Here is a 24,131-nt window from a genome sequence, read left to right on the forward strand (position 1 = left end):
CGCGTCGCGTGAGCTCACACATATGAGGAGATCTTCTCTGTAGGATAGCTGCCCACAATGCACCACTCACAACAGCGCTGCAAATGCTGCAAGTGTGGACACACTGCAGCGCTGGTCGCTGTCAGTGTGGACACACTGCAGCGCTGGCCTACACAGCTGTACGACCGCAGCTGTAACTACCAGCGCTGCAAAAATGTAAGTGTAGCCATGGCCAAAGAAGATCTAAAGGTTTCAGCCCAGCAGCTGACCCACGTGTGATTGTTTCCACATGATGCAGTTTGTGTTTTGTTTTTAGTTTTCACTTTGTGTTTTTAAAAATCTGGGAAACAACATGCAAAAAATATATGAAAAGTATGTTATGGTTGCAAAGTCAATTCAGGCCCCTTGTTCATGTATATTATGATAAGTCTTTAATTACGTGATTTAATACTATTTTTTCCACTGGAAACCTATTTAAAAATACAACAAAAGAATCGTAGCAATAGCCTCCTTTGAGAAACAGTTATCTAACACCTTTACATCTGGTGGATGAAGTCATTCAAATAGCTTTGCATCTGTCAAACATCACAAGCCTGTGTTGTAGTTGAACTTTTTGCATTATTGTTTACTACTATGAAAATATTTAAGTTGAGAAAAGTGTGAAGACTGTTTTGTTTGTTCTTTATGGGTTTATTTTTTTCTTGTAGAGTTGATCTCTGTGAAGTTTTAGACCTGCATGCTTTTGACAGCTTATCTGGGATAAGGTACGGTATAACTTAAAATCTTTATTTTAGCAATTGATTACACAGGAAATCATAAGAAATGGTTGTACTAAATAGACGCTATCACTTTAAGGTTGCAACTGAGTTTCCGTTATAAACTGAATTTTGTCCTCTTGTCTAAAATTCTTAGTTGATCTTCACTTTAATTACCTGGGAGTGAGGTACATTTTTTTTTAAAAAACATTTGAAGGGAATTGAACAAGGAGATGTTATATTTAGAGAACCTAAAAGTTATTAACTACAGCCAAATGTTATAATTCTTGACGTCTGATTTGTATCCATTTATTCATTTGCGTAGTGACACAAATCAGACGTCAAGAATTACAGCATTCAAAAACCATTTGGAGGACATGTCAGCCTCCCTGGTCACTCAATTACAGACATCAAAGTCGCAATACTCCAACAAAAAATCTTCAAAAACAGACTCCAAGAAGAAAGTGCAGAACTGGAATTAACTTGCAAACTGGACACCATTAAATTAGCCTTGAATAAAGACTGGGTGTGGATGGGTCATTACACAAAGTAAAAATATTTCCCCATGCTAATTTTTTTCCCCTACTGTTACTCACACTTACTTGTCAATTGTTGGAAATGGGCCATCCTGATTATCACTACAAAAGTTTTTGTTTTTTTTATTTTCTCCTGCAGATAATAGCCCACCTTAATTGATTACTCTTGTTCTTCTTCGACTGCTTGCTCATATCAATTCCAGTTAGGTGCGTGCGCACACCATGTGCCCGGATGTCAGAAACTATTTCCCTAGCAGCTGCCAGGCCGGCCGGCTGGGGACCCTCTGGAGTGGCGCCGATATGGCACTCTATATAAGACCCTGCCGTCCCGACCCCCCTTCAGTTCCTTCTTGCCACCCTTGATGGTTGTTGGAACAGTGGTCTTTTGTTTATCAAGTGTTCCACTAATCCCTAGCTTTCTCTTATCTTAGTAGTTACCTGTGTTAGTTAATTGTTGACATCTATCTTAGTGTTAAGTGTAGTTTAGTAGTTGGGGGCAGTTCTGCCCTTCAACTGCCCTGCAGGGCTCTGGGGCACCCTGCAGCTCTTGTAACAAGCCCATGCCCATGGGCAATCCCCACGACTCCTGCCTTAGGTGTCTGGGGGAGGGCCATCAGGCTGACAAGTGTAAGATCTGCAAAGCGTTCAAGCCTCAAATAAAGAAAAGAGGGAAATCCGCCACAAGCAACTCCTCATGGAGTCTGCATTGCGTCCGTCCCAAGACACGGGACCAAGCGCCTCGTTGCGCAGTGCTCCCCCAGTGGTACTGGCCACGGCTTCGCAAAAGATCGTATGCCCACCTCGGGACCAACGGTCTCCTAGGCCCCGAAGACATCCACCCCGGCACTGCTTCCACTCCCCGGTCGCTCGAAAAAAGCAAGCCTTGGAAGGACCCTTCATTAGGCCCGAAGCGGTCGCTGTGGCCCCAACAGAGCAAAACTTTGGACCAGCCCTCTAAACTTCACAAAGCCACTAGGCCCTAGTCTGCTCATGCCAGTCCTGAACCACAAGGGACCTTACAAGTGGAAGAGGTTATATTGCCTTCCACTCCAGATACTTTTGAGGCCGCCAGAGGGCTCTTCGAAATGACGGCACTGGTGTTCCCGATTCAAGCACTGGCTCCGGCCCAAGTCATGGTACTGTTTAGGAGCAAACCGGTGATGTTCTGACTGTTAGCTCTCAGACCAGTATCTCCACGCCACCTTGAGTTCCCGACATCATTCTGAGTCCCCGCACCGCTCTACATACTGGTCTGATTCACGACACCGGTTAAACTCGCGGCGCTTGTCCCGCAGCCCTGACCTTTGGAGCCGTTCATGCTCAAGGTCGCCGTCGACTGCCAGATCATGATCCCGCTTGAGGTCCAGATCGTGCTCGGCAACCTCGCGGCACCAGTCCTCTTCGCAGCACCGCTCCCTGATGCAGCACTGCTCATCAGCACGGCACCAGTAGTGGTCACGGTCAGCATTATGATGCCGATCACCGTACGACCCTCATCCATCAAGGGACTCGGTGCTCCCCTCGCTCAATTCACACACCGCTCCCTCTTGGCCCTCACACTCCCAATCCCCTTCCAGTAGCTTCAGGGGCCTTGGACATTCCCCAGTCAGGCCCAAGAATCCTTGGTCATGACCCACTGACAACTCCAGTGGCAATTTTGGACCCCCTGGGCATATCATCAGGCCCAGGGTGCCCCTCCCATGGCCCGCCCTTCAACACAATCAGACGCCCGGCCTCCTGAGGTGACCCTTAGCCACCCTCCTCCAGACCTGGAGCAACCTGTGGAGTCAGCACCTGTGGTAGGGGCTACCCCAGGCGCCCAGGAAGATCTAGTGGCCTTTCAGTATGGATCACGAACCAGCTTGCGATCCTCAGTAGATATAATTTCAACTCGTGGTCTGTGGTCTTTAAGTTCCAAGACTTTCTCCCTGCAGAGGCTCATACAGAACTGGGGGCCGTTGCTGAGGAGGGCAAGTTGGTAGCTCGAACCTCCCTTCAGGATTCCCTCGATGCTGCAGACGCAACTGCACATAGTCTGGCATATGACATCACCATGCATCAAAACGCCTGGCTCTAGTCTTCAGGTCTTCTGCCTGAGGAGCAACACACCATGCAAGATCTCCCCTTTGATGGCTAGAGCCTGTTTGCAGAGCAAACCGATTCTCACCTGCATACCCTGAAGGATACAAGAAATACTATTAAATCCTTGGGCATGAATATCCTGGCTACTTAAAGAAAGCCGTTTAAAGCCTCAGACCACGCAACAAGGCCCCTTCCCACCTAGACCCAGGCAAGGCTTCTCACATCGGAGAAGCAGGTACCCTCAACATAGACCATCACGTCCCCATGTCCTGTCTGCCCCCCTTCTCTGCTCTCCCCCCAGCCCCCGGGCAGGGTCAAGGGCAATCCAAGCCACCTCTGGGCTCTAAGCGTCCATTTTAAAGGTACTGTCAGGGACGGACTACCAGCTCACATCCCGGACAATTAACCCTGTCTGAACCATCTATCCCGTTTCTACCATGCCTGGTCCCTCATTACATTGGACTGTTCGGTCCAATGCACAGTACAGGCGGGATATTCTATCCATTTCTGTTCCACACACACCCCTTCCCCATCCCTCTTCAGGGACCCTTCTCACGAGCAACTCCTTATCCAGGAGGTACAACCCCTCCTTGCCCTAGGGGCAGTGGAGGAAGTGCCTCGAGTTATGGGGCAAGGGATTCTACTCCCGCTGCTTTCTCGTCCCCAAGGCAAAAGGAGGCCCATCTTGGACCTCAGGGAGCTCAACAAGCACATTGTCAACCTGAAATTCTGAATGATCTCCTTGGCCAAAAATTATTCCCTCACTGGTTCCGGGAGAGTGGTATGCCACCCTCAATATGAAAGACGCTTACTTTCACACTTCAGTTACCCAGACCCACAGATATTTTCTCCATTTCGTGATGAACAAGACGCACTGTCAGTTCACAGCCCTCCCGTTTGGCTTGTGCACAACCCCTCACGTCTTCACCAAGTGTATGGCGGTCATGGCAGCCATTCTTCGTTGACACCACGTGCATGTCTTCCCATACCTTGACGACTGGCTTATATGGGGCTGGTCTCACCAACAAGTCTGGTCTCAAGTGCAACTGGTTGTGGACAAGTTCAGTTGCTTGGGCATCATGCTAAACATCTGCAAATCTGTCCTCTCCCCTACCCAAACAGTAGAGTTCATCGGGGCAATCCTGGACGCAAACCAAGCGCAAGCTTTCCTCCCAGAGGCCCGGCGCCTGGCTATAGCAAGCATAATTACCAGCCTCTGCAGGTTTCCCACCACCACAGCGAGGCAGTGTCTCAGGTTGCTGGGTCACATGGCATCCTGTCCTATGTAGTGCAACACACCAGACTAAGACTCGGGCCTCTCCAGGCGTCGGTATATCGACCAGACCACAACAATCTAGATAATCGTGCTCACAGTCCCAAGACACATACTCTGCCTTCTACATTGGTGGCTGGATCCCCGTATGGTGGGTGCTGGGGTCCTGTTTCGTCCCCCTCAATCCACCCTGACCCTGGTTACAGACGCATCTGCTCTGGGATGGGGTGTGCACCTCGGGAGCCTGACAACGCAGGGTGTAGGGCACGAAAAAGAGCTGTCCCTGTATATCAATATCAAGGAGTTGAAGGTGATTCACCTTGCGTGTCAAGCATTCCTTCCCCGCTTCCAAGACTGTTGCGTAGCAGTCCTAACAGACAACACCACGGCCATGTTCTGCCTGAACAAACAAGGCGGAGCCCGATCATCACTGCCCTGCCAAGAAGCCCTTCTTCTGTGGGAATTCTGTTTAGCCCACTCCATCACCCTTCAATCCTCATACCTGCCGGGTGTCCAGAGCGTACTGGTGGACAGCTTGAGCACGCGTTTTCTTACGCATGAATGGTTTATTCGCCTGGACATCATTCACTCTGTTTTCTGCATCTGGGGGTTTCCCTGAATCAACTTGTTTGCTTTGCGGACCAACAGGAAGTGCCCAGCCTTCTGCTCCTTCCAGGGTCACAGCCCGGGCTCAGTTGCAGACGCCTTCCGGATCACGTGGTTGGACCAATTGCTTTACGCCTTCCCGCCATTTCTGCAGGTCCACAAGGTGCTCCTCAAGATCCGCCAGGACAAGGCGAACGTCATACTGGTGGTCCCTGCCTGGCCACGCCAGTGTTGGTACCTTATCCTGCTGGACCTGTCAATTCAAGCTCCCCTATGTCTATCTCTGAGCCCCGACCTCATTTTGCAGAGCCACAGTCATCTCCTATACCCAGACCTTCAGTTGCTCCACCTCATGGCCTGGAGGATCCTTGGTTGAACCAGGCTGAGCATGCCTGTTCGGACTCGGTAAGATGAGTGCTCCTGGAAAGTCGCATGCCTTCGACTAGACTTACTTACAAAGCTAAATGGAAAAGGTTTTCCAGTTGGTGCACTCAGCGGCAGGTGTCCCCGCTCCAGGCTTCAATCCCATGCATCCTAGACTACCTCATGTTCTTGAAGGAGCAGCACCTAGCTTTTGGATCCCTTAAGGTTCACCTTGCAGCCATTTCTGCGTTCCACCCAGGAGCAGCCAGGCGCTCTGTGTTTGCACACCTGGTCGTGCACCGTTTCCTCAAAGGCTTGGAAAAAATCCATCCTCCAATGAAGTCGCTTGTGCCTGCATGGAATCTTAACTTGGTTCTTTCCTGCCTTATGGGCCCTCCTTTTGAGCCACTGGCCTCCTGCTCACGTCTCTATCTTTCCTGGAAGGTCACCTTCCTAGTGGCCATCACTTCGGTACGTCAGGTGTCCGAGCTATGGGCCCTCAAGTGTGAACCACCTTATACCATTTTTCATAAAGATAAAGTTCAGTTGAGACCTCACCCAACTTTCCTGCCAAAAGTGGTGTCCCATTTCCATGTAAGTCAGGATATTTTCCTGCTGTTTTTTATCCAAAACCACATGCCAACCTTCGGGAACAACGCCTCCATTCGCTGTACGTTAGGAGGGCGCTCGCCTTCTGTATAGACCGAACAAAGCCATTCCGTAAGACAACCCAGTTGTTCGTCGCCATTGTGGAGCGGATGAAAGGCACACCAGTCTTCTCCCGGCAGATGTCTTCATGGTTCACTGCGCGTATCCGTACCTGCTACAATTTGGCAAATGTCCCTCCACCTGCTGTCACAGCTCACTCCATGAGAGCTCAGGCATCATCATCAGCCTTTCTAGCAAACATTCCCCTCCAGGGAATCTGCAGAGCTGCCACGTGGGCCTCAGTGCACACCTTCACATCCCACTACGCCATCGTTCAACATTCTTGTGATGATGCAGCCTTTGGCAGGGCAATTCTTCAATCTGAGGTTCCTTGACTCTGACCCCACCTCCGAGGTAAGGCTTAGGAATCATCTAACTGGAATTGATATGAGCAAGCACTCGAAGAAGAAAAACAGTTACTCACCTTTCTGTAACAGTTGTTATTCAATATATGTTGCTCATGTCTATATCATTCCCCCACACCTTCCCCTCTGTTGGAGTAGCCAGCAAAAAGGGACTGAAGGGGGGTCAGGCTGGCAGGGTCTTATACAGAGCACCATATCGGCGCCACTCCAGGGGGCTCCCTAGCCGGCCTGACGGGTATCTGCTAGGGGAAAAGTTTCCAACATATGTGCACGTGGCGTGCACACACACCATACTAGATATGATATGAGCAACACATCTCAAACAACAACAGTTACAGAAAAGTTAGTAACCATTTTTTATAGTTGGTATGGCAACATCCATTTTTTTCATGTTGTGTGTGTGTGTGTGTGTATCTTCCTACTGTATTTTCCACTGCGTGCATCCGATGATCTGGGTTTTAGCCCACAAAAGCGTATGCTCAAATAAATGTTAGTCTCTAAGGTGTCACAAGTACTTCTCAAATAAGGCTCTGAAACTACCTTAACTCTGCTCCCACATAATAATGCCTACAGAAAATCAGACTATATTACCTTACCTATCCATAAAATAAAGTTTCATTTTATCAGCGCTCACTAGGTTGTCTTAATTAACTAGATTGTCTGAATATAATTAAGGCTAAGATTTTTGTCATGGATATTTTTAGAAAAAGTCATAGGCCCCAGGCAATAAAGAAAAATTCAGGGAAGCCCGTGACCTGTCCCTGACTTTTACTAAAAATATCCATGATAAAATGGATAGGGACTGGGCAGCTGCGGGGTTGCTGGGGGTTCTGGGGCCCTACCACCTGTGGGGTCTGAGAGCTACAGGGTCCCTACCCTGTCACCAGTGACAGAGGGAAGCTACAAGATCCCCTTACCTCACCCTCACCTCCCCAGCGGCAGGGAGCTGCGGGAAACCCCCCGCAAACACTGCAGTGGGGAGCTGCAGGGTCGTGTCACAATGGGGTGGGCCGGGGGCTGCAGGGGTGCCCCCATGTGGTGGAAGCAAGGGGGCGGCTGGGAGCTGCAGGGTACTCCTGCTCCCCATGGCAGCTGAGAACTTAGGGGCCACTAGCTTAGGGACTGCTACCTCAGGTGGCAGGGGTACCTCACAGCTCCCTGCCCCTGCAGGAGGCATTGGGACTCTACAGCTCCCAGCAGCCAGGTCTGAAGTCACAGATTCCATGAGTTCTACGATCTCTGTGGAAAAAAACATAGCCCTAATCATAAAGTCGGATTGGCATCTTGCAGTGTAGCCCAGCCCAAGTAAAAGACAGCATATACCTGTGCTGCCCTAGGAACAAGGCAGGGATCAAGCTGTGATCCTGAGTTATGATTAAGATCCTGCGACCCACTTGCTCCCAGGGGCGGCTCCAGGCTCCAGCACGCCAAGCGCGTGCTTGGGGCGGCAAGCCGTGGGGGAGCGCTTTGCCGGCGCCGTGAGGGCGGCAGGCAGGCTGCCTTCGGTGGCTTGCCTGCGGAGAGTCCGCTGGTCCCGTGGCTTCAGGAGGTCCGCTGAAGCCGCAGGACCAGTGGACCCTCCGCAGGCAAACCGCCAGAGGCAGCCTGCCTGCCGTGCTTGGGGCAGCAAAATCCCTAGAGCCGCCCTTGCTTGCTCCATTGAGGAAGTAAAACTGCAAGAGTCCTTTTCCTGACACAGCTTACTCTCTCTCCACCACTGCTCAGCTGGCCAGCATCTTGTGGGGGTGGAAGCCAGGATTCAGTCCATTCCTTGCACCTGCATGGAAGGGAGGAATAGCAGCCCACTGGCAGCTGCTCTCCTTCCATGCAGGGTGTAGATCCTTACACCCATTTACTCTTTGAAGGTTCACAGCTGCGCTCGGAATTGAGCCCATTGAGTTACGCTGCGTTACAGCTTTCTTTGTGTTCTTACATTTTGTAGTTTTGTTTGTAAAGCACACAATCTATAATTAGACACATTAGAGCACTTGCACGCAAAGAACAAAAGTGTGTAGTGACAAATTACCACACTTTATATTGGAGACATATGCATGAAACCATAGAACCAGTTTCTGAGCTGTGCATTTTAGGTAAGCTACATGCAAAGTAGGTGATGGTAAACTGACATTTGTACAGGGACAGAGTTGAGGGAGCATGGATTACTTTATTTGAGACATTAGTTCTGAATTTCCTGAGTTTCGAATGTTTGAAAGCATTAGACTCTAGCGTTTACTTTTCAAGACTCTAGCGTTCTTGAAAATTAAAATGTGCACTCAAACTACTAATATAAACCTGAACCTGAACTAAAGCTTTGTGTTAAAATCATACTGTACTTCATTTTGAATATTTTTTCTACAATTAAAATTGTGACATTTAAGTCACAATTGTAACAAGACATGTTATTTGGTAATGCATCTGAGTGATCAACATTTGTTTTATTTTTATACACTGAGTTGACAAGTAATACAGTTGTACCTCTTTCCCCTGTAATACACAATGTGGATGAAGACCAAAAAATGACACAAGAAAAGCAAAAGTTCAAGATGTGTAAAAATATTTTATTTATTTAACATAATTTTCTTATACCTTTATTTGCCCCATTCAGCACTTCTCCTTTAAATAATTTATAATAAAGTGAGAATAGACTAGACTTTACAGGTAGACTTAAATCTAAAGTGAGAGACTGTTGAGGGCACAGTAAATTACTGCATAAGCCTTTTCTCTGTTAGGTTAGAAATGAGTCTGAGCCACAAAAGTCCAATTGAAATTTTGAACCCCCCAAAATTTGAGGTTGTTCTGAACCATCTTTCCTGGAGACGTAGGTTCAAATGTAGAGTCTTAGGCAATAGTAAAATTGTATGTTGTGGCCTCACATTAGTCCTTATTGGATTATTCTGCACCACAAAACATACAATTGGATGATTTGAGTTTGAAAGGACAGGGACTGAAGTAACGGGTGTCTCATGTTAGGAATTGTAACAGGGTGCTGGCCTAAGAGGCACTGAACCAGCCCCTGTTAGCTCAGCTCCCATTAAGGGGAAGTAATTGGAGCTGGCAGGGTGTGGCTCATTAAAGGACTGCAAGGTAATCACCTGTGAGCTTTATGGGGAGGAGGCCTACAAAGCTAGCAGGAAGGAACAGGAAAGGGGGACAGGAAAGGAAGGAGTTAGGGATCGCTGTTCCCACCTCGCTACAGGAGCTAGCTCTCCCCCAAGTGGCTACCTGAGTAGTATTGAAGTGTACAGAACTGTATATAGGTGGTGGTGGAAATGCACGCAGGGAAATAAAAGGCACTGGAGTTTGCAAAAGACTGGTCGCCAACTAATTTGTACCACGAGTGAGAAAGGGCTTGTCTACATGAATTAATTTAATTAGGGGAGTTGGCACATAGTATATCTTGTTTTAGTAAATGCTACAGGTCCTTTCTCCTGCCCCGTGCCCTAATAACTTTAAAAACATGATTTAAAGTAGGGAAAGGACTACAATGATTTTTTTTTTACCTTGTCTTCTTAGTGATACTGTTTGGATGACTGTTTGCCGTTCATTTTGACACAAAAGTTGGCTGAGAGTTGATTTATTGCATTTTTAGAGTATTAAAGTGAACATTTATTTCAAAACCATTATTATTATTTGCAGCAACTGTATTTTTTGCCAGCTGTGTGTGCATATGTTAGAACTAAGATATGTAAACTCTCCATGTATTTTGGCATTTGAGTATAAATTTAACTTGTATAGTAGTTTAATGCTTTGGTTTATTTTAAGAATGAGTCTCTTCTTTAGTCTTTGTCCCTTTTGTTTTTGTTTACAGTAGCAAATGTCATCAAGTAATCAAAAGGTCCTTTCCATTTACTGTGTTTGGGTTATGGAAACGACATTAATCACTGCCAAACATAATTTCATAGCTATAAATAAACAAGTAAAATTGAATTATTGGTCCTTGATTCCTCCTTTTACATTAGATGTATTGTACAGTTGCAAAACAGAGAAAATCCTTCAAAGATTAACCAACTGGGAAGGATTAAATTTGACACCCTCCTTATCATGACCCCTGGGGTGACTAATTCACTTCAACAGCTTGTCTACACACAAACTTCCCCCTCCCCTCTTTTAAACTCACTCTTACCTATTTACCCCTCACTGTTCTTAAAACCTTGCAGATGTTTTGTTTTGAAGTCCTTGGCCTCCCTGTAGTTGGATATATGCTACAATTGTTGAAGACATAATCTGCTGGAAAATGTTTATCTGCATTCTGTCTCACAGCGTAACAGCAGTGCCTTTTACAACTTCCCTCCACCCCACGTGAAGCATTCTGAAAGTGTAGGTAGATATATAGGCAATATTTTTCTTAAAATAAAATTTAGGAAAGCCAAGATGTATAAAGAAGGCAGTTGATGGAGGAAGTATTTTTTGCCTAATAAAAATTCTGTATATGTCACCAAATCATTGTTTACATGATCTGTATCAGTGATCACTGATCCAATTCTCAGTCAGAATGGTGATGGCAAGACTGTTAGGTTTTTTTTTTCCTGGCTTTTTCTATGCCATATCTCAAAAAATTGTCTCTTTCATTCAGTTGTTGCTACTCCATCATGACCATACTCTAGCCATCTTTTGCATAGATTACTGCTACCTTTTCTTCTCTGGTCTCCCTGATTCTCATATGACTCTCATCACATCTGTTCAATGTGCTGAAATTAAAGTAATTTCCATGCCTGCTGCTATGTATTATCAAATGCGTGTGTGGGTTTATGTATATGTATAGGTAATCAAAACACACTTTGAGATAAGTTTTATAGGTGCACATTACTTTAGAATTGCATATGTATCTGAAAGTAAAACTAAGCATGACAGTATTTTAAATAAAATTTTTCTATCTTGTCCTACTTGTTAGTGTAAAATTCAGTCTGTACAGATAATGCTTCATTTATGTTTATATATTCTTTATAGTCCTTTTGATACTTTAGTAACAGAAAGTAGCTAAGTATTTGACTCTGGTACTCTAAGACAATGCAAGGTTCAAGTTTACTTGTTTTCAGTTTGCAGAAAAAGCTGCAGCATGTGCAGACTACACACCCACACCTAGATAAGGTAACTTCTAAACCTGTTACATTAAACTTTCTAACCAAATCCATTGGAGTAACTGCTGTAAGTTAGGCATTGCATACTAATCAAATGGGCAATAGTGAGTATTAATTAAGTGATAATGTATTAAGGGATAATTTGAATATATGCATTGTTCTGCCTGGATGTGCTTTATTATATTGAACTAAATATATACAATGGGCCATATTTTCAAAAGTGGCTTGCAAACAATCATGTAAATAACTTTACTCACATGAGTAGCCTCATTGAAATTAATGACTCTCATGAATAAAATTACTCATGTGCAGGACTGGGCCTTGGGTTTGTAGTAATCATTTTTCTGTTTGGGTGCGTATTTTGTGCACCCAAACAGTATTTGAGTATATAAATTGAGTAGTTGAGCACCAAGTTACGCATGTATACATTTAGAATCTTGGTTACAGCCAACTGATATATTAGCCCAATATGTGTAAATTTTCTTACATAGATGCTTGCAATTTGTTTTACAAGGAAAAACTGTATAATTGTGGGTTTATAACTCTGGACTAGAATCTTCCCTAATTTAGGTCTTCATCCTGCCAACACTTATGTACATGATTATTTAACTATTATGAGTAGTTCCATTGAAGTTAATAGGATTGCTCATGGTAGTAAAACTAAGCATGTGCTTAATGGACTATTCACATTAGTAAAACTAAGCACATATAGAGTTTGTAGGATCAAAGCTTTACTTTTTGGCATGTAAGTCAGGGCAGAATTTGACCCTCTGTCTAGTACACAGTTAGAATTGTCATTGTTGCATTTTTAACAATAGGAAGAGGTTCATTATTACCTCTTAGATCAGTGGTTCTCAAACTTTTGTACTGGTGACCCCTTTCACATAGCAAGCTTCTGATTGCAACCCCCCTTATAATTTAAAAACACTATTTTATATATTTAATGCTATTATAAATGCTGGAGGCAAAGCGGGGTTTGGGTGGAGGCTGACAGCTCGTGACCCCCCATATAATAATCTTGAGACCCCCTGAGGGGTCCCGACCCCCAGTTTGAGAACCACTGTCTTAAATTTTTCTTTTACTTGATTAATGGAAAATATAGTGTTGTTTTCTTTCTTAAACACTCCTAAACTAAAAATCAAATTGGGGGTACAGGGGAGAAGCCCAGTTTATCACTGTTACAGAAATAGACCTATGTGTAACAGTGATTGTATTGCTTATTAAGCACTGACAATATGCTTGGTGCTATACAGGGCAAAAGTAGCTTGCAGTGTGAAGTCACAGAGAAAAGTGAAAGCTGAGAATTTTTTGTTTGTTGAGTATGTGGACATGTTCCCCAGAGAGTCTTGTGGATATCATGGAGACATCCAAGTAAGATCATATAAAATATAATAGGTTTCTGAGCTAAGCATAACCCTTGAGCCTGTGCTCAAAATTATCCGCTAAAATTTATAGAAAAACAAGTCCAGAACTCCTAATTTGCACATCCTCTGCTTGTTGCATACGGAAGCAGAGGCAGCAGACTCTTCTAGAGGGCTGCTTTCTTTTCATATCAGCAGAAGAACACATATTAAGCCAGGAGTGGGCAAACTTTTTGGTCTGAGGACCACATCGGGGAATAGAAATTGTATGGTGGGCCATGAATGCTCACAAAATTGGGTTTGGGGTCTGGGAAGGAGCGAGGGCTCTGGTTGGGGATGAGGAGTCTGGGGTGTAGGAGGGTGCTCTGGGCTGGGACCGAGGGGTGCAGAGGACGGGAGGAGGATCAAGGCTGGGGCAGGGTGTTGGGGTGTGGGGAGAGGCTCAGGGGTGCAGACTCTGAGTGGCACTTACTTGGAAGCAGTGGCATGTCCCTTCTCCAGCTCCTATGCATGGAGTGGCCTGCAACTCTCAGAACGTATGGTGTGGCCCCTGATCCGGCGCCCCAGCTGGAGCGGGGCAAAGCTGTGTGGTGCGGCCCCTGCCCCAGCTAGAGTTCATGGGCAGCTTAAAATGGCTTGCGGGCCAGATCTGACCCACAGACCGTAGTTTGCCCACCCCTGTATTAAGCTGGTAAAATTGGTCTTTTGTCCTTAGACTAATTGCTCTACCTTTTTCTACATTGGGCAGCAGATGGCAAATGCAGTTCTTTCACCTACATCAGTCAAGTCCTTTGGAATCTGGCTGGCTCATTGATGCAACTCCAACTTCAGTACCATCTTGCTTGGAGTTTTTGTCATCATAATACATGGGTTGGATAAGAATATTGAACAGCAGAGAACTTAAAAGTACAGTAGAATCCCATTTATGCAACCTGCCATTATACGGCTCTGTGCATTAACCAAACAACCAGTGAACGCAGGTCCAGAAGTTGATGATCTCTCCTTTGGCTGCTAAATGGAGTTGCAGCCTCATACTTTTCCATTCTCCAAATTGTCTGAATTTTTGATCATCTGATCTGGCCCCTGTCCCAGTTAAATTGGATAAAGGGGGTTCTGCTGTAATGCTTATGGACCCCACCTTCAACCATTTTCCAGCGTGAAGTTCCCATCTGTAATTCCCCTCTGCCTACTGTTTCCAAGCTAGTTTTCTGTCTAGCCTGCCATTTACTTCCTGCTCCATGACTCTACTAATCACTGTCTGATATAAAAACCTTATTGAAAGCTTTGTTTAAAAAAATAACTTCACTATAGGCATTAAAATTCCCTTGTCAAAAGTAATACTCCCCTCTCAATATTTACTACTTATCTTCCCCCAAATACTTCTGTACACCCTATCCCTCTCACCTAGAAGTGTAGCACAAATGTTATAAAATGCTGTTCATCAATGAAATACTATATGGGGAAAGGTAGTGTTTAGGTGCCTGTTTTCATATGCAAGCTTTACAGTCCAATTTGTTAATGCTGGTAAATGTGGAAAATTGGAGGACTGTAACCATCTAAAATATACGTAGCATATTTTTAGCATTTTAAAAGAAAAACTACTAATCTATGTAAACATTATTTGTGTATTGTAGTTCTAATACGTTCTTGTTTCCACTGTGCTGTTTACAACATTTAATGGGGTGGGGAGACATAAAACAGGTGCTTCTTCATTCAGACATATCACATGAATATATTGGTATTCCACCAGTATGAGTAACCAGGGTTACAAAATACTAGTGGATTACAAAGTTCAATTTACTTGAAACCCAGGGAACAAAATCACATTATGTGTACTAAGGATATATTTATTCAAAAATATTGACTCTGGTGTCTTCTGGTTTAGTGAGGCATAAAATATTTCTTTCTGACAGGATTAAAGACACTGACACTTATATAAAATGCTTTGCATATTTTTTTTTCTTTTTTTGGATTAGTTCATAAATACATTTCAAAATTTATGCTCTGATTCTAAATAGATTTTTGCTTTAATATTCACCCTTGGACCATTTTTATCTGTTTCTTGTAAGATGCTCCTGGCCATATAGGGATCACTGTATTTAAAACGTTCTTTTATTTAAATAGTGAATAGATTTGTTTCTATGTGAGAGCCTTGTAATTGTGGCATCTTCTTTCTCTGTTTGGAACTTACAAGACCCCTTGTTGCCCTAGCTAAATTGCTCTTTTCATTTCAAGAGCACTCATTTTGTTTTGCTGCTTAAAAGGGGGAGAGTGGGACTTCCTCTGTATGTAGTTTGACACTTTATTTAGAACCCAAACATGCAATGTAAATGAACAATGAAAGCACTGGTGAGGGTGGTGGGGGAGAGGGTAAATACATTGTGGTGGAAGTTGTGATTTTAACATAGGAATGCTTCATTAGACACTGAATGAGAATGCTATCTCAAATTTGTCTTCAGTGAGCAATTCAAAACTATCCAGGGTTTTTTAGAGTAACTTTCAAATAAAAACAAAAAACTTTGAATTAATATAATCAGTAATATGGGTGACAGCCACATTTTAATATAATTCAATTAACTTGATGGTGCCCCTTTAAGTTATAATTTGTATAAAGTTATAATTTGCCAACAGATACTACAATTACCAAGTTTTCTAAACCTAAGCATAAAGTAAACTGGTCTTTTTAGTAACTGTTGGCAGTCAATGCTTTAATGGCAACCACTGCTAGATGAGGTGAGGGAAAGGAACTTTCTAAAACCTGCAATTTGCAACAGTTTTTAAATAATTTTTTAATATAATGAAAATCTTTGATATTAACATTTCCTGGAATAGTTGCAAACTTCAACAGAAGAGCATTGTGCTAGTTCTGGAGAACCAGAGGGTGAAATGGATTATTGGAAACTAAAACCAATATTCAATTTTTTTCTCTAAGCTGAGTGAAATGCAGTAAATAAATTGTGTAAATGGTTTAAAAAAGTGTTTTAGAAATGTTTCAGGTTAATATAAAGAGCCTTATTCAGATCTCTGTTGTCTGCATATCTCGCAGTCTGGGCTGATCGAAATGTAGGGTAGTGCATAAAAGGCAAAAAATACTTGCTTTATGCTCGGTAGCTGTATGTCAGGGCATGAGGGAAGGCTCACATAAACAAACTCCATGCCACTTCCCTCACTTGAGGCCACAATCCCAGCAGGTGGAGAGGGAAAGGCCCAACTTGGACTTCATGAAAATATATTTAAAGGGAGGAGGGGGAAGCAACAATGAGATGAGAGCTGGCTGCTGGGATGGGGGTTTTCATGCTAGGTGGCTGTGGCGGCCCTTTTGACTGTTGGGGGTTCATCACTCTCCTGATGAAAGACAGCTCCCTTATTTATGATCACTTCAAGAGTCTAGAAATGTTTCTAATAAAACTATTGCTATCCCCTTCTGCTGACCACAGATTTCAAAATATTTTGATCATATTCTGCTTTGAATTATTGTGTTACCCTTTCTTTTTCCTGTGTCTGTAACAGGTCATCTTGTTACACATTTGTCCTGACAGTCTAATTAGATCATCTTTTTTGGTTATTTGGTGTATTGTATTAAGAGGGAGTAGGGAACCTTGCAGAGCTCTTGCCTCTGTTATTGAAACAGTTTTGCTGTCTAATTTTCCATGGCCCACCACAGAGGAAGCCATGTTCCATGAAACCATGGAAGGTTGGTCAGATCAGGACTTTCACTGGTGAACTTCAGCATTTCCCCAGGAGTTCTGAAAATTAGGATAGTGGCATGATGTAGGGGAGGCATAAAGGCAATTGCTATGTGAAATGGAGGCAGCCTGTTAACAGAACCAAAGAGGTTATATCATATAGTTGAAATAGGTGTTGGGTGCACTGTTCCATTGGTGGTTATTAAGACACTATGATGAACTGGAGGAATAGTTGTTTTTGCAAGTTAAACAGAAAGTGCTTTTTGCGAATATGTTAGAGCGTGTGTCTGTGTGTGAGAGAGAGAGAAGTTTGTGGACTCTGGTAGTTCTGCAAAATGGCTGTACTGCGCCTAAATTTTAAGAAGGGAGATCAGCAAAGTTAGTCACATTTTTGACACCACCTCATTATAGAAAACCCAGTTGTCTTAAACCTGGAAACTAAACTCAAAATATTAAAATGAGAAATAGTGGGACTTTAAAACTTTAACTCAGTGGTTCCCAAAGTGGGGTCCATCATGGGTTATGTGGGGTTCCATCCCTTGAACCTGGGCCAGAACTCACTGAAACTGCATTCCAGCACTTTTGCTGCACAGACGATGCCATTGTGAGAACAAAATGGCGTTCACTCACTGTGATGTCATATGCACAATGTATGGGAGGTCATGCTGGTAGGGCATTCCAGTAGTACCAGTACTTGCACATTCAGGACTAAACCCCCTTGTGAGCATTTAGAAGTACTCTTTCTGCCATGCATTTCAAGACTCACAAATCTCAGAAAGTAATAGCCCCATTCAAGGGAAACAGAAATACAGATAAAGTGACATGTATAGGTTTTTCAGGGAATCCTGAGACTACTAAACTAAACTCTGTGTATTAGTATATATGTGTATTTTCGGAGGCTTCAAACCACTCCATAGCTGAGCTTACTGAAAATAATGTTAGTTAAAATGAAAATAACTGTTTTGTTACAAAAATGGACCAGTGTTAAAAAACGGAACCAATAAGAAGAAAAAAGATATCTACTATTGAACAAACATGAAATCAACGAGGATCAAAGTGACAGCAAAAGTGTAACTAGTAATAAGGAAACATGAGTGACATGTCACTGGTGTGAAATGTGAAAATATGGAAGGTGACAAACTTTATGAAAGAACAGAGAAGAGGAGAGAGTATGATGAGCTTTACATTACATTTGGCTTTACCTGTGTCATACAAGAAGATGTATAGTTGCCACACAGTTTTTTTGTTTTACAAAATGCTTTCTAATTAGTGTTTAAAACCAGCCAAACTCTGCTGACATTTAGTTACAAAACATGTTCTGTACATAGATTAGCCTGTAGAATTTTTCAAACAATCGTTAAATGACTTATAGGCTGGAAAACAGTGTGTTATTAACACAAACCATGTCAATCATAAAGCTCTTAGAGTTTCATATAAAGTTAGCTACACATAATTGCTGAAGAACTGATTCTTCCAGCAGTGAAGGACATGGTAAACATAATGCTAGGAGAGAAGCAAGAAAAGCAATTAGAGATTATTCCCCTGTTGAACAGTACAATATCTAGCAGAATATATGACATGAGTGATCATGTGGAAAAACTGGTGTTATGCTTGCAGCTGAGTCTGTATATTGCCTTGCAAATCAACAGATGTTACTAATCTTCTTGCATGTGTTTGGTATATTTTTGATGAGATGGCTGAAGACTTGATTTGTCATTATCCTTTGCCCACATGCATAACAGCAGAAGATATATTTTGAATAACTTTTTTTTTATTACGGAAGCGTTGTATTGGTCTGTGTACTGATGAAGCTCGAGCAATGGTGGGTATATATTGAATGGAATTGTCACTTGAGTATGTCAAGTGTCACCAAAAATGCAGTGGTACCGTTCTAGCATATGTTGTGAATCACTGGGGGCAAAAAAATCAGCAGAATTAAAGGCAGCATTAAATGATGTTAAAATCATGATTTTTTTTTTAAATCGTGTACTATGAATTTGTGCATATTTAGCACTCTGCAGTAACCTGGGAAGTGAACACTCTTCATTACTTCTACAAACCAAAGTCCATTGGGAAGATATTGGCCTGTTTGTTCAGAGACGTCGTTTTTCATGGATTATCCTTTTGAATTTTCAGACCGACAAATTGTACCTTTTAGACAATCACAGCTGGCATACTTGAAGGACATATTTTCTCAGTTAATTTAACTGAATTTAGGTCTTCGGGGAAGGAATATCAATAACCATGTTAGATGATCAAGACTAAGGAGAAGCAATGATGATGATAAAGCTTCAGTTGTGGTGTTGTGTGACAAATGACAATTCTGATTGTCTTTATTAGATTTATGTTAGATGAAAGATGCAAAACGTAACATTTTTTGGCATTTGGTAAACCTCAAGGGCAATTTCCAAGAATATTTTCCTGTGAAGAAGCTAACATTTGGATTCAACACCTCTTTGCTATAAAAGCAAAACCATCAAAGGATTTGAATATTGAAGACAGGAGGAGCTAATGGAATTGTTGTGTGATGGAGATTTGAAGATGTACTTTACAAAGCATTCATTGATCTAGTTTTGGCTATAACAGAAGTCAAAGTATCCAAGGCTGTCAGACAGAGCTGTGGTGTTTTTTTAAATCCCATTTGCTGTTACTCATTTGCATGAAAGTGATTTCTCTGCACTCATCTCATTAAAATCAAGATATAGATACAAACTGGATACAAAGCAAGATCTTTAGGCTGGAACTTTCAAATATTGTGCAAAATATATCAAGATTGTATTCACAAAGGCAGGCTCACTCATCACACCAAGTAACACAATACGTTTCTTTTATTTCAATTTTAAATTTAAATGAGTTTTAAGAAAACTACCATAGTTATATTTTATATCAGTACCTATGATTTCTTAATTGTCATACCATGTTTGATGACTGTATTTCCATAATGTTCTTTGATACCTACCTATACTTTGATACACAGTTTAATGGTTGCTATAATAAATAAACTTGTTATAATTGCAGACTGTTTACTTCTGGTTCCTTTGTGAGTGTTGTTTTACTAATAAAGTAACCTAACTAATACAATAACTGCAACATGAAACTAAATGTAAATATGAAAGAGGCCTTAGAAATTTAGTCAGATGCCAAAGGGCTCCTTTACAGAAAAAGATTGGGAACCACTGCTTTAGCTCAAATCTCAATGTGACCTTGATTATTGGAGTTGCTATCGATACATCCATAATTAAAATTGTTCGGCAGAGAGTGATGGATAATTAATACTTAAACTTAAGTTACATTATATTTAAATTTTATTTTTGTGGCCACTGCCTAAGAGTGAGTTCAAAATTTCCCTCATAATTCAGATTCATGTTCACACTAATCTGTGTTTTAAGTCTCTCTTGAAATACAATTGTATAAAAACCTCCATGAATACCTAGTGGAAAGAGTAAAGTGTAATACTTCCTGAATTTTGTGTGGGAGGTAGCAACTTGATATTATTAAGGAAATGATTATTGTTTATGTGGTGTGGTACTGTGTAACCAGCAGCCCATTTTCCACTAGGAAGCAGTATGAGTTCATTGTTGTTATCCCTGTTTAGTTTAACAATGGTTTATAAAAAAAAACTATTGAGATGTATGAGGTGTAAATGAGAGCAGGAAGTTTTCTCACAGTTGGCTACAAGTTCTTCTGGAGGAGAAAGGGTGCTTATTGACTTCATGTAGATTGTGATAGAAGGATAGTGTGTGACTTGGATCAGTCCCTCTTTTGAAGTTACCCGTTAACAAAATGTTAGCACTTGTTTGGGGTGTGGGTTGGTTTATTTATTTTATTTTGTGAATTACTGTGTCACTGAGTAAACTCGTAGAATTGCTGCTTTAGTCATTGTATTTTTCTCCAAATATTATGACCAGTTGGAGAGACAAGGTGGGTGAGGTAATATATTTTATTAGACCAACTTCTGTTAGTGAGAGAGACAAGCTTTCAAGTAAGCTCTGTGTAAACTTGAAAGCTTGTCTCTCTCACCAACAAAAGTTGGTCCAATACAAAATATCACCTCACACACCTTATCTCACCCCACTGAGATGGTAATTTTGTATGTTGAACTTTAAGTAAAACATGGTTCTTAATGTATTTTGAAATTAATTTCAGCAGTTCTAAACAGGACATTGGCACATGGATTTTTTTTCCTTGTCTATGATCAGGGTCTAAGAAGTAATCCACTGTTCACTTCTGGGTAAAATACAGCATTTTGTATTTTTATTTAGGGATCTATTTATAAAGCTTTATTTTTTTAGCATAAAAAGTGTACAGCAATGACAGGATAAAGTCTGGTGCATTAAAAGAGAACCCTCTTATTGTGACACGTGTGTATCAGCCCAGTGAAACTGTGCTGGTGAATGGGAACAACTAGTGCAAAGAGTTCTACAATATGAAATGTTATGGCATCAAAATACCCAAAAGTATTGACTGTAGGGAATCGTGTATTCCTTAAACTGACATTATAAAAACAGCTGAATTGACCAGAGTAATATACTATATTAGAGCAGAACCAGTAGTGGTTTTTTTTTCCTTTGGAGTTTTTTGTTATAATTCCTGATTTATACTGTTAAGTGCACAAACATTTGTTTTAAATAAGATATTGAACTGTTTAGTTTGTCTCTAATTTAGAATAACTGAATATTAATATTTAGATTTTTCTATTTGCAGAGTATTGTTACGATTACATTTGAAATATTAGGAAACATAACTGAAGAAAATCTAAATGAATTTATTCAGGTGAGTGCTGCATAACTGTTACCTGAAAAATGTATACTGCACCACTTGAGAAAATTATCATTTGTGTAAAGCTTCTGTTTTTTAAAACATATTCCTATTTGTAGAATCTTCTGTGGGAGAGGAGTGTGAAAGACAAGGCTGGTCGTCCCATGGAGGTCATAAGATTCAAGGTTCAGCTTTTAAATTTACCTAAATTTTTATAAAAACTTCTGTTTTTTAACTCCCTTACTCCTGTTAAGGATAAAACAGTCTAGCTACATCCTTGAATGTTCATAGTTGCCCCATCCCTGGATCACTTCATTTGAGCTAGGGGAAAGGCAGTAATAACTTGATTTTCAGGATTCAGTTCTTTCCTACCGCTTCACTCCTCCCACGTGGCTAGTGAGCTCTGCTGGCCAGCATATAGGGGGAAGAGACCCATACATTGTTCCCTTTACTCTCAGCCCACTTGCTCTGGATTTAATGGGAGGAAGCCCCGAGCACCAAAGCTGGAATTATGGTCAGCCCTCTGTGCAAGGGTGGGAGAATCCTTATTTCCCTGTATTGCTACTGTAAGGCTAGTCACAAGCTACTCCATGATGATCAGTTGTATAAATGTGGAGTTTTCTTTGCAGAAGCCCTTGTTGCCAGGTCTTTAATGTTATATAGTCCTTGAAATCTTACTTCAGTGTGCTGTCATTCCTCTGAAAGATCCCATCCCACCCACACCCAGAATGGCCAATTCACTTGGAAAATCTGCCAAGGGTTGTAATTATACTTCTCAACGTAACTTGCAGAAATTTAAATGCACCATACAGTTTGGGAAGGGGAGACATGTCAAAGTCAACACTTAATCTCAAGGTCGTAGAGAATGTTATGATATTTTTAAAGAAGCAATCAATGGATATGCAAACAATAAGTGAAATTTCTCAGGAAAATATTGTCCTATATTTGCAAAGAGTTTATAAGTAGCTTCTATTTCAGTGTATATTACCTATTCCCCTACAAACAAGTAGTTGGTTAAAAAGGTGATACAGAAAATATGGACATTCAGAACTCTGTCAGTGCTTTAATAGACTACAGTAAAGAGAAAAAATGTGCTCAGGTTTATTTGTTTATTGGTTAATGAGAACAGCATTTGCAATGGTGCACAGTTGAATGACGTAATTATTTTTACTTGAACTTTCAGTAGTGGTTATATATGCACATGGTCCTGCTACAAGAAAATCAGGGCACTTGTGTTTGTCTTCAATCCTCCTCCTCCTCCCCCTCCCTAAAATCTAAAAACCCACTGATACTGCTTGGAAAATATAGTCTGGGAGGAAATAATGTTGATATGTATCAATATATGTTCTGCATTTTCCCCCCATTTTACTATACTGAGCACTTGAATCAAAGCAAAATGTATAAGGTAGGCCTCTGTCCTGCGACTGTCTGTGCACTAAACCTCACTGAAATAAATGGGGCTCCATGCAGATTTGTCCCAGTCAGTTGTAGGATGGGTGCCACAGTTTCTTTTTTTGCTTAAATTATTATCCTGTTTGACACTACAGTCATTTTAACACCAGTTAATTTGTCAAACAGAGGATTAGGATTTCAGATGAGGAATAAGCAGAAAGGAACTGACTGACAAGATCCTACTTTAATGCAAGGTGTGTGTGTGTGTGTAAATAAAAAAAATTAAAACCTGTCCCATCCTTGTGAAGAGATACAGAATATATTAGATAATCAGAATTGTGTGTAACTAGAAAGTTTTACAAGGTTTTCTATGAAGTGTTAATGGACCTTTCCAAGGGGAGTTTTTGGCACTTAGTTGCTGGTCTCATTGTGTTGGCTCTAATCACTTCATCATGCTGCTGAGCCTTTTTAAAATGTTGACAGTCACACACATTCATATATCTTTTGTTTTAGAATAGTAAAAAAACTAAGGGCGTTAACAACTTAATCATAATTATCTATAACCAGAAAACCGTGTGGTGTACTGTCTACCTACTGAGATAGGCAATGGTATGGTGTTCTCATTCACACATGCATTCTATTAAATAAATTAGCTTTTTAAAAAATTGAAATACCTAGTCGAAAAATGAAAATTTAAAAATTCTGGCAACTTTCCAGTTGAATCAGAGAACATGTATTGCACTATATCAGAGAACATGTATTGCACATAGCTAGACTATGTAATATAATCTGACCAGCATTTTCCTCATCTGGCCTTTCTCCTCTTATTTAAGTCTACGGGTTGTGTTGTCTTGTATTCAAATTATTGTATTCTGGTAGTACAGTGCCTAGCACAATGAGGTTCCTATTCAGATTGCAGCCTGCAGGCCAAGGGTTCTCAAACTGGGGGTCGGGACTTCTCAGGGGATCGTGAGGTTAGACAATATAGACTCGTAGGTCAGAAGGGACCAATATGACCATCTAGTCTGACCTCCTGCACAAAGCAGGCCACAGAACCTTACCCATCCACTTTTATAACAACCCCTAACCCATGACTGAGTTATTGAAGTCCTCAAAATTGTGGTTTGAAGACCTCAAGCTGCAGAGAATCCACCAGCAAGTGACCCATGCCCCACGCTGCAGAGGAAGG

The 24,131-nt window shown here is 41.8% G+C and overlaps 1 protein-coding gene across 1 annotated transcript in view; it reads left to right on the top strand.

Annotated features, from left to right (window-relative positions):
- The window catches only part of ZNG1C (Zn regulated GTPase metalloprotein activator 1C), a 68,974-nt gene that overhangs the window by 31,922 nt on the left and 12,921 nt on the right, over positions 1–24,131 (top strand). Inside the window, 4 exon segments of the mRNA XM_032801789.2 lie at positions 687–743; positions 11,704–11,755; positions 21,497–21,565; positions 21,670–21,735. Coding sequence (XP_032657680.1) covers positions 687–743; positions 11,704–11,755; positions 21,497–21,565; positions 21,670–21,735 — 244 coding nt within the window.

This window comes from Chelonoidis abingdonii, chromosome 6 (genome assembly GCF_003597395.2).
Source record: "Chelonoidis abingdonii isolate Lonesome George chromosome 6, CheloAbing_2.0, whole genome shotgun sequence".
Classification (NCBI taxonomy): Eukaryota; Metazoa; Chordata; order Testudines; family Testudinidae; genus Chelonoidis; species Chelonoidis abingdonii.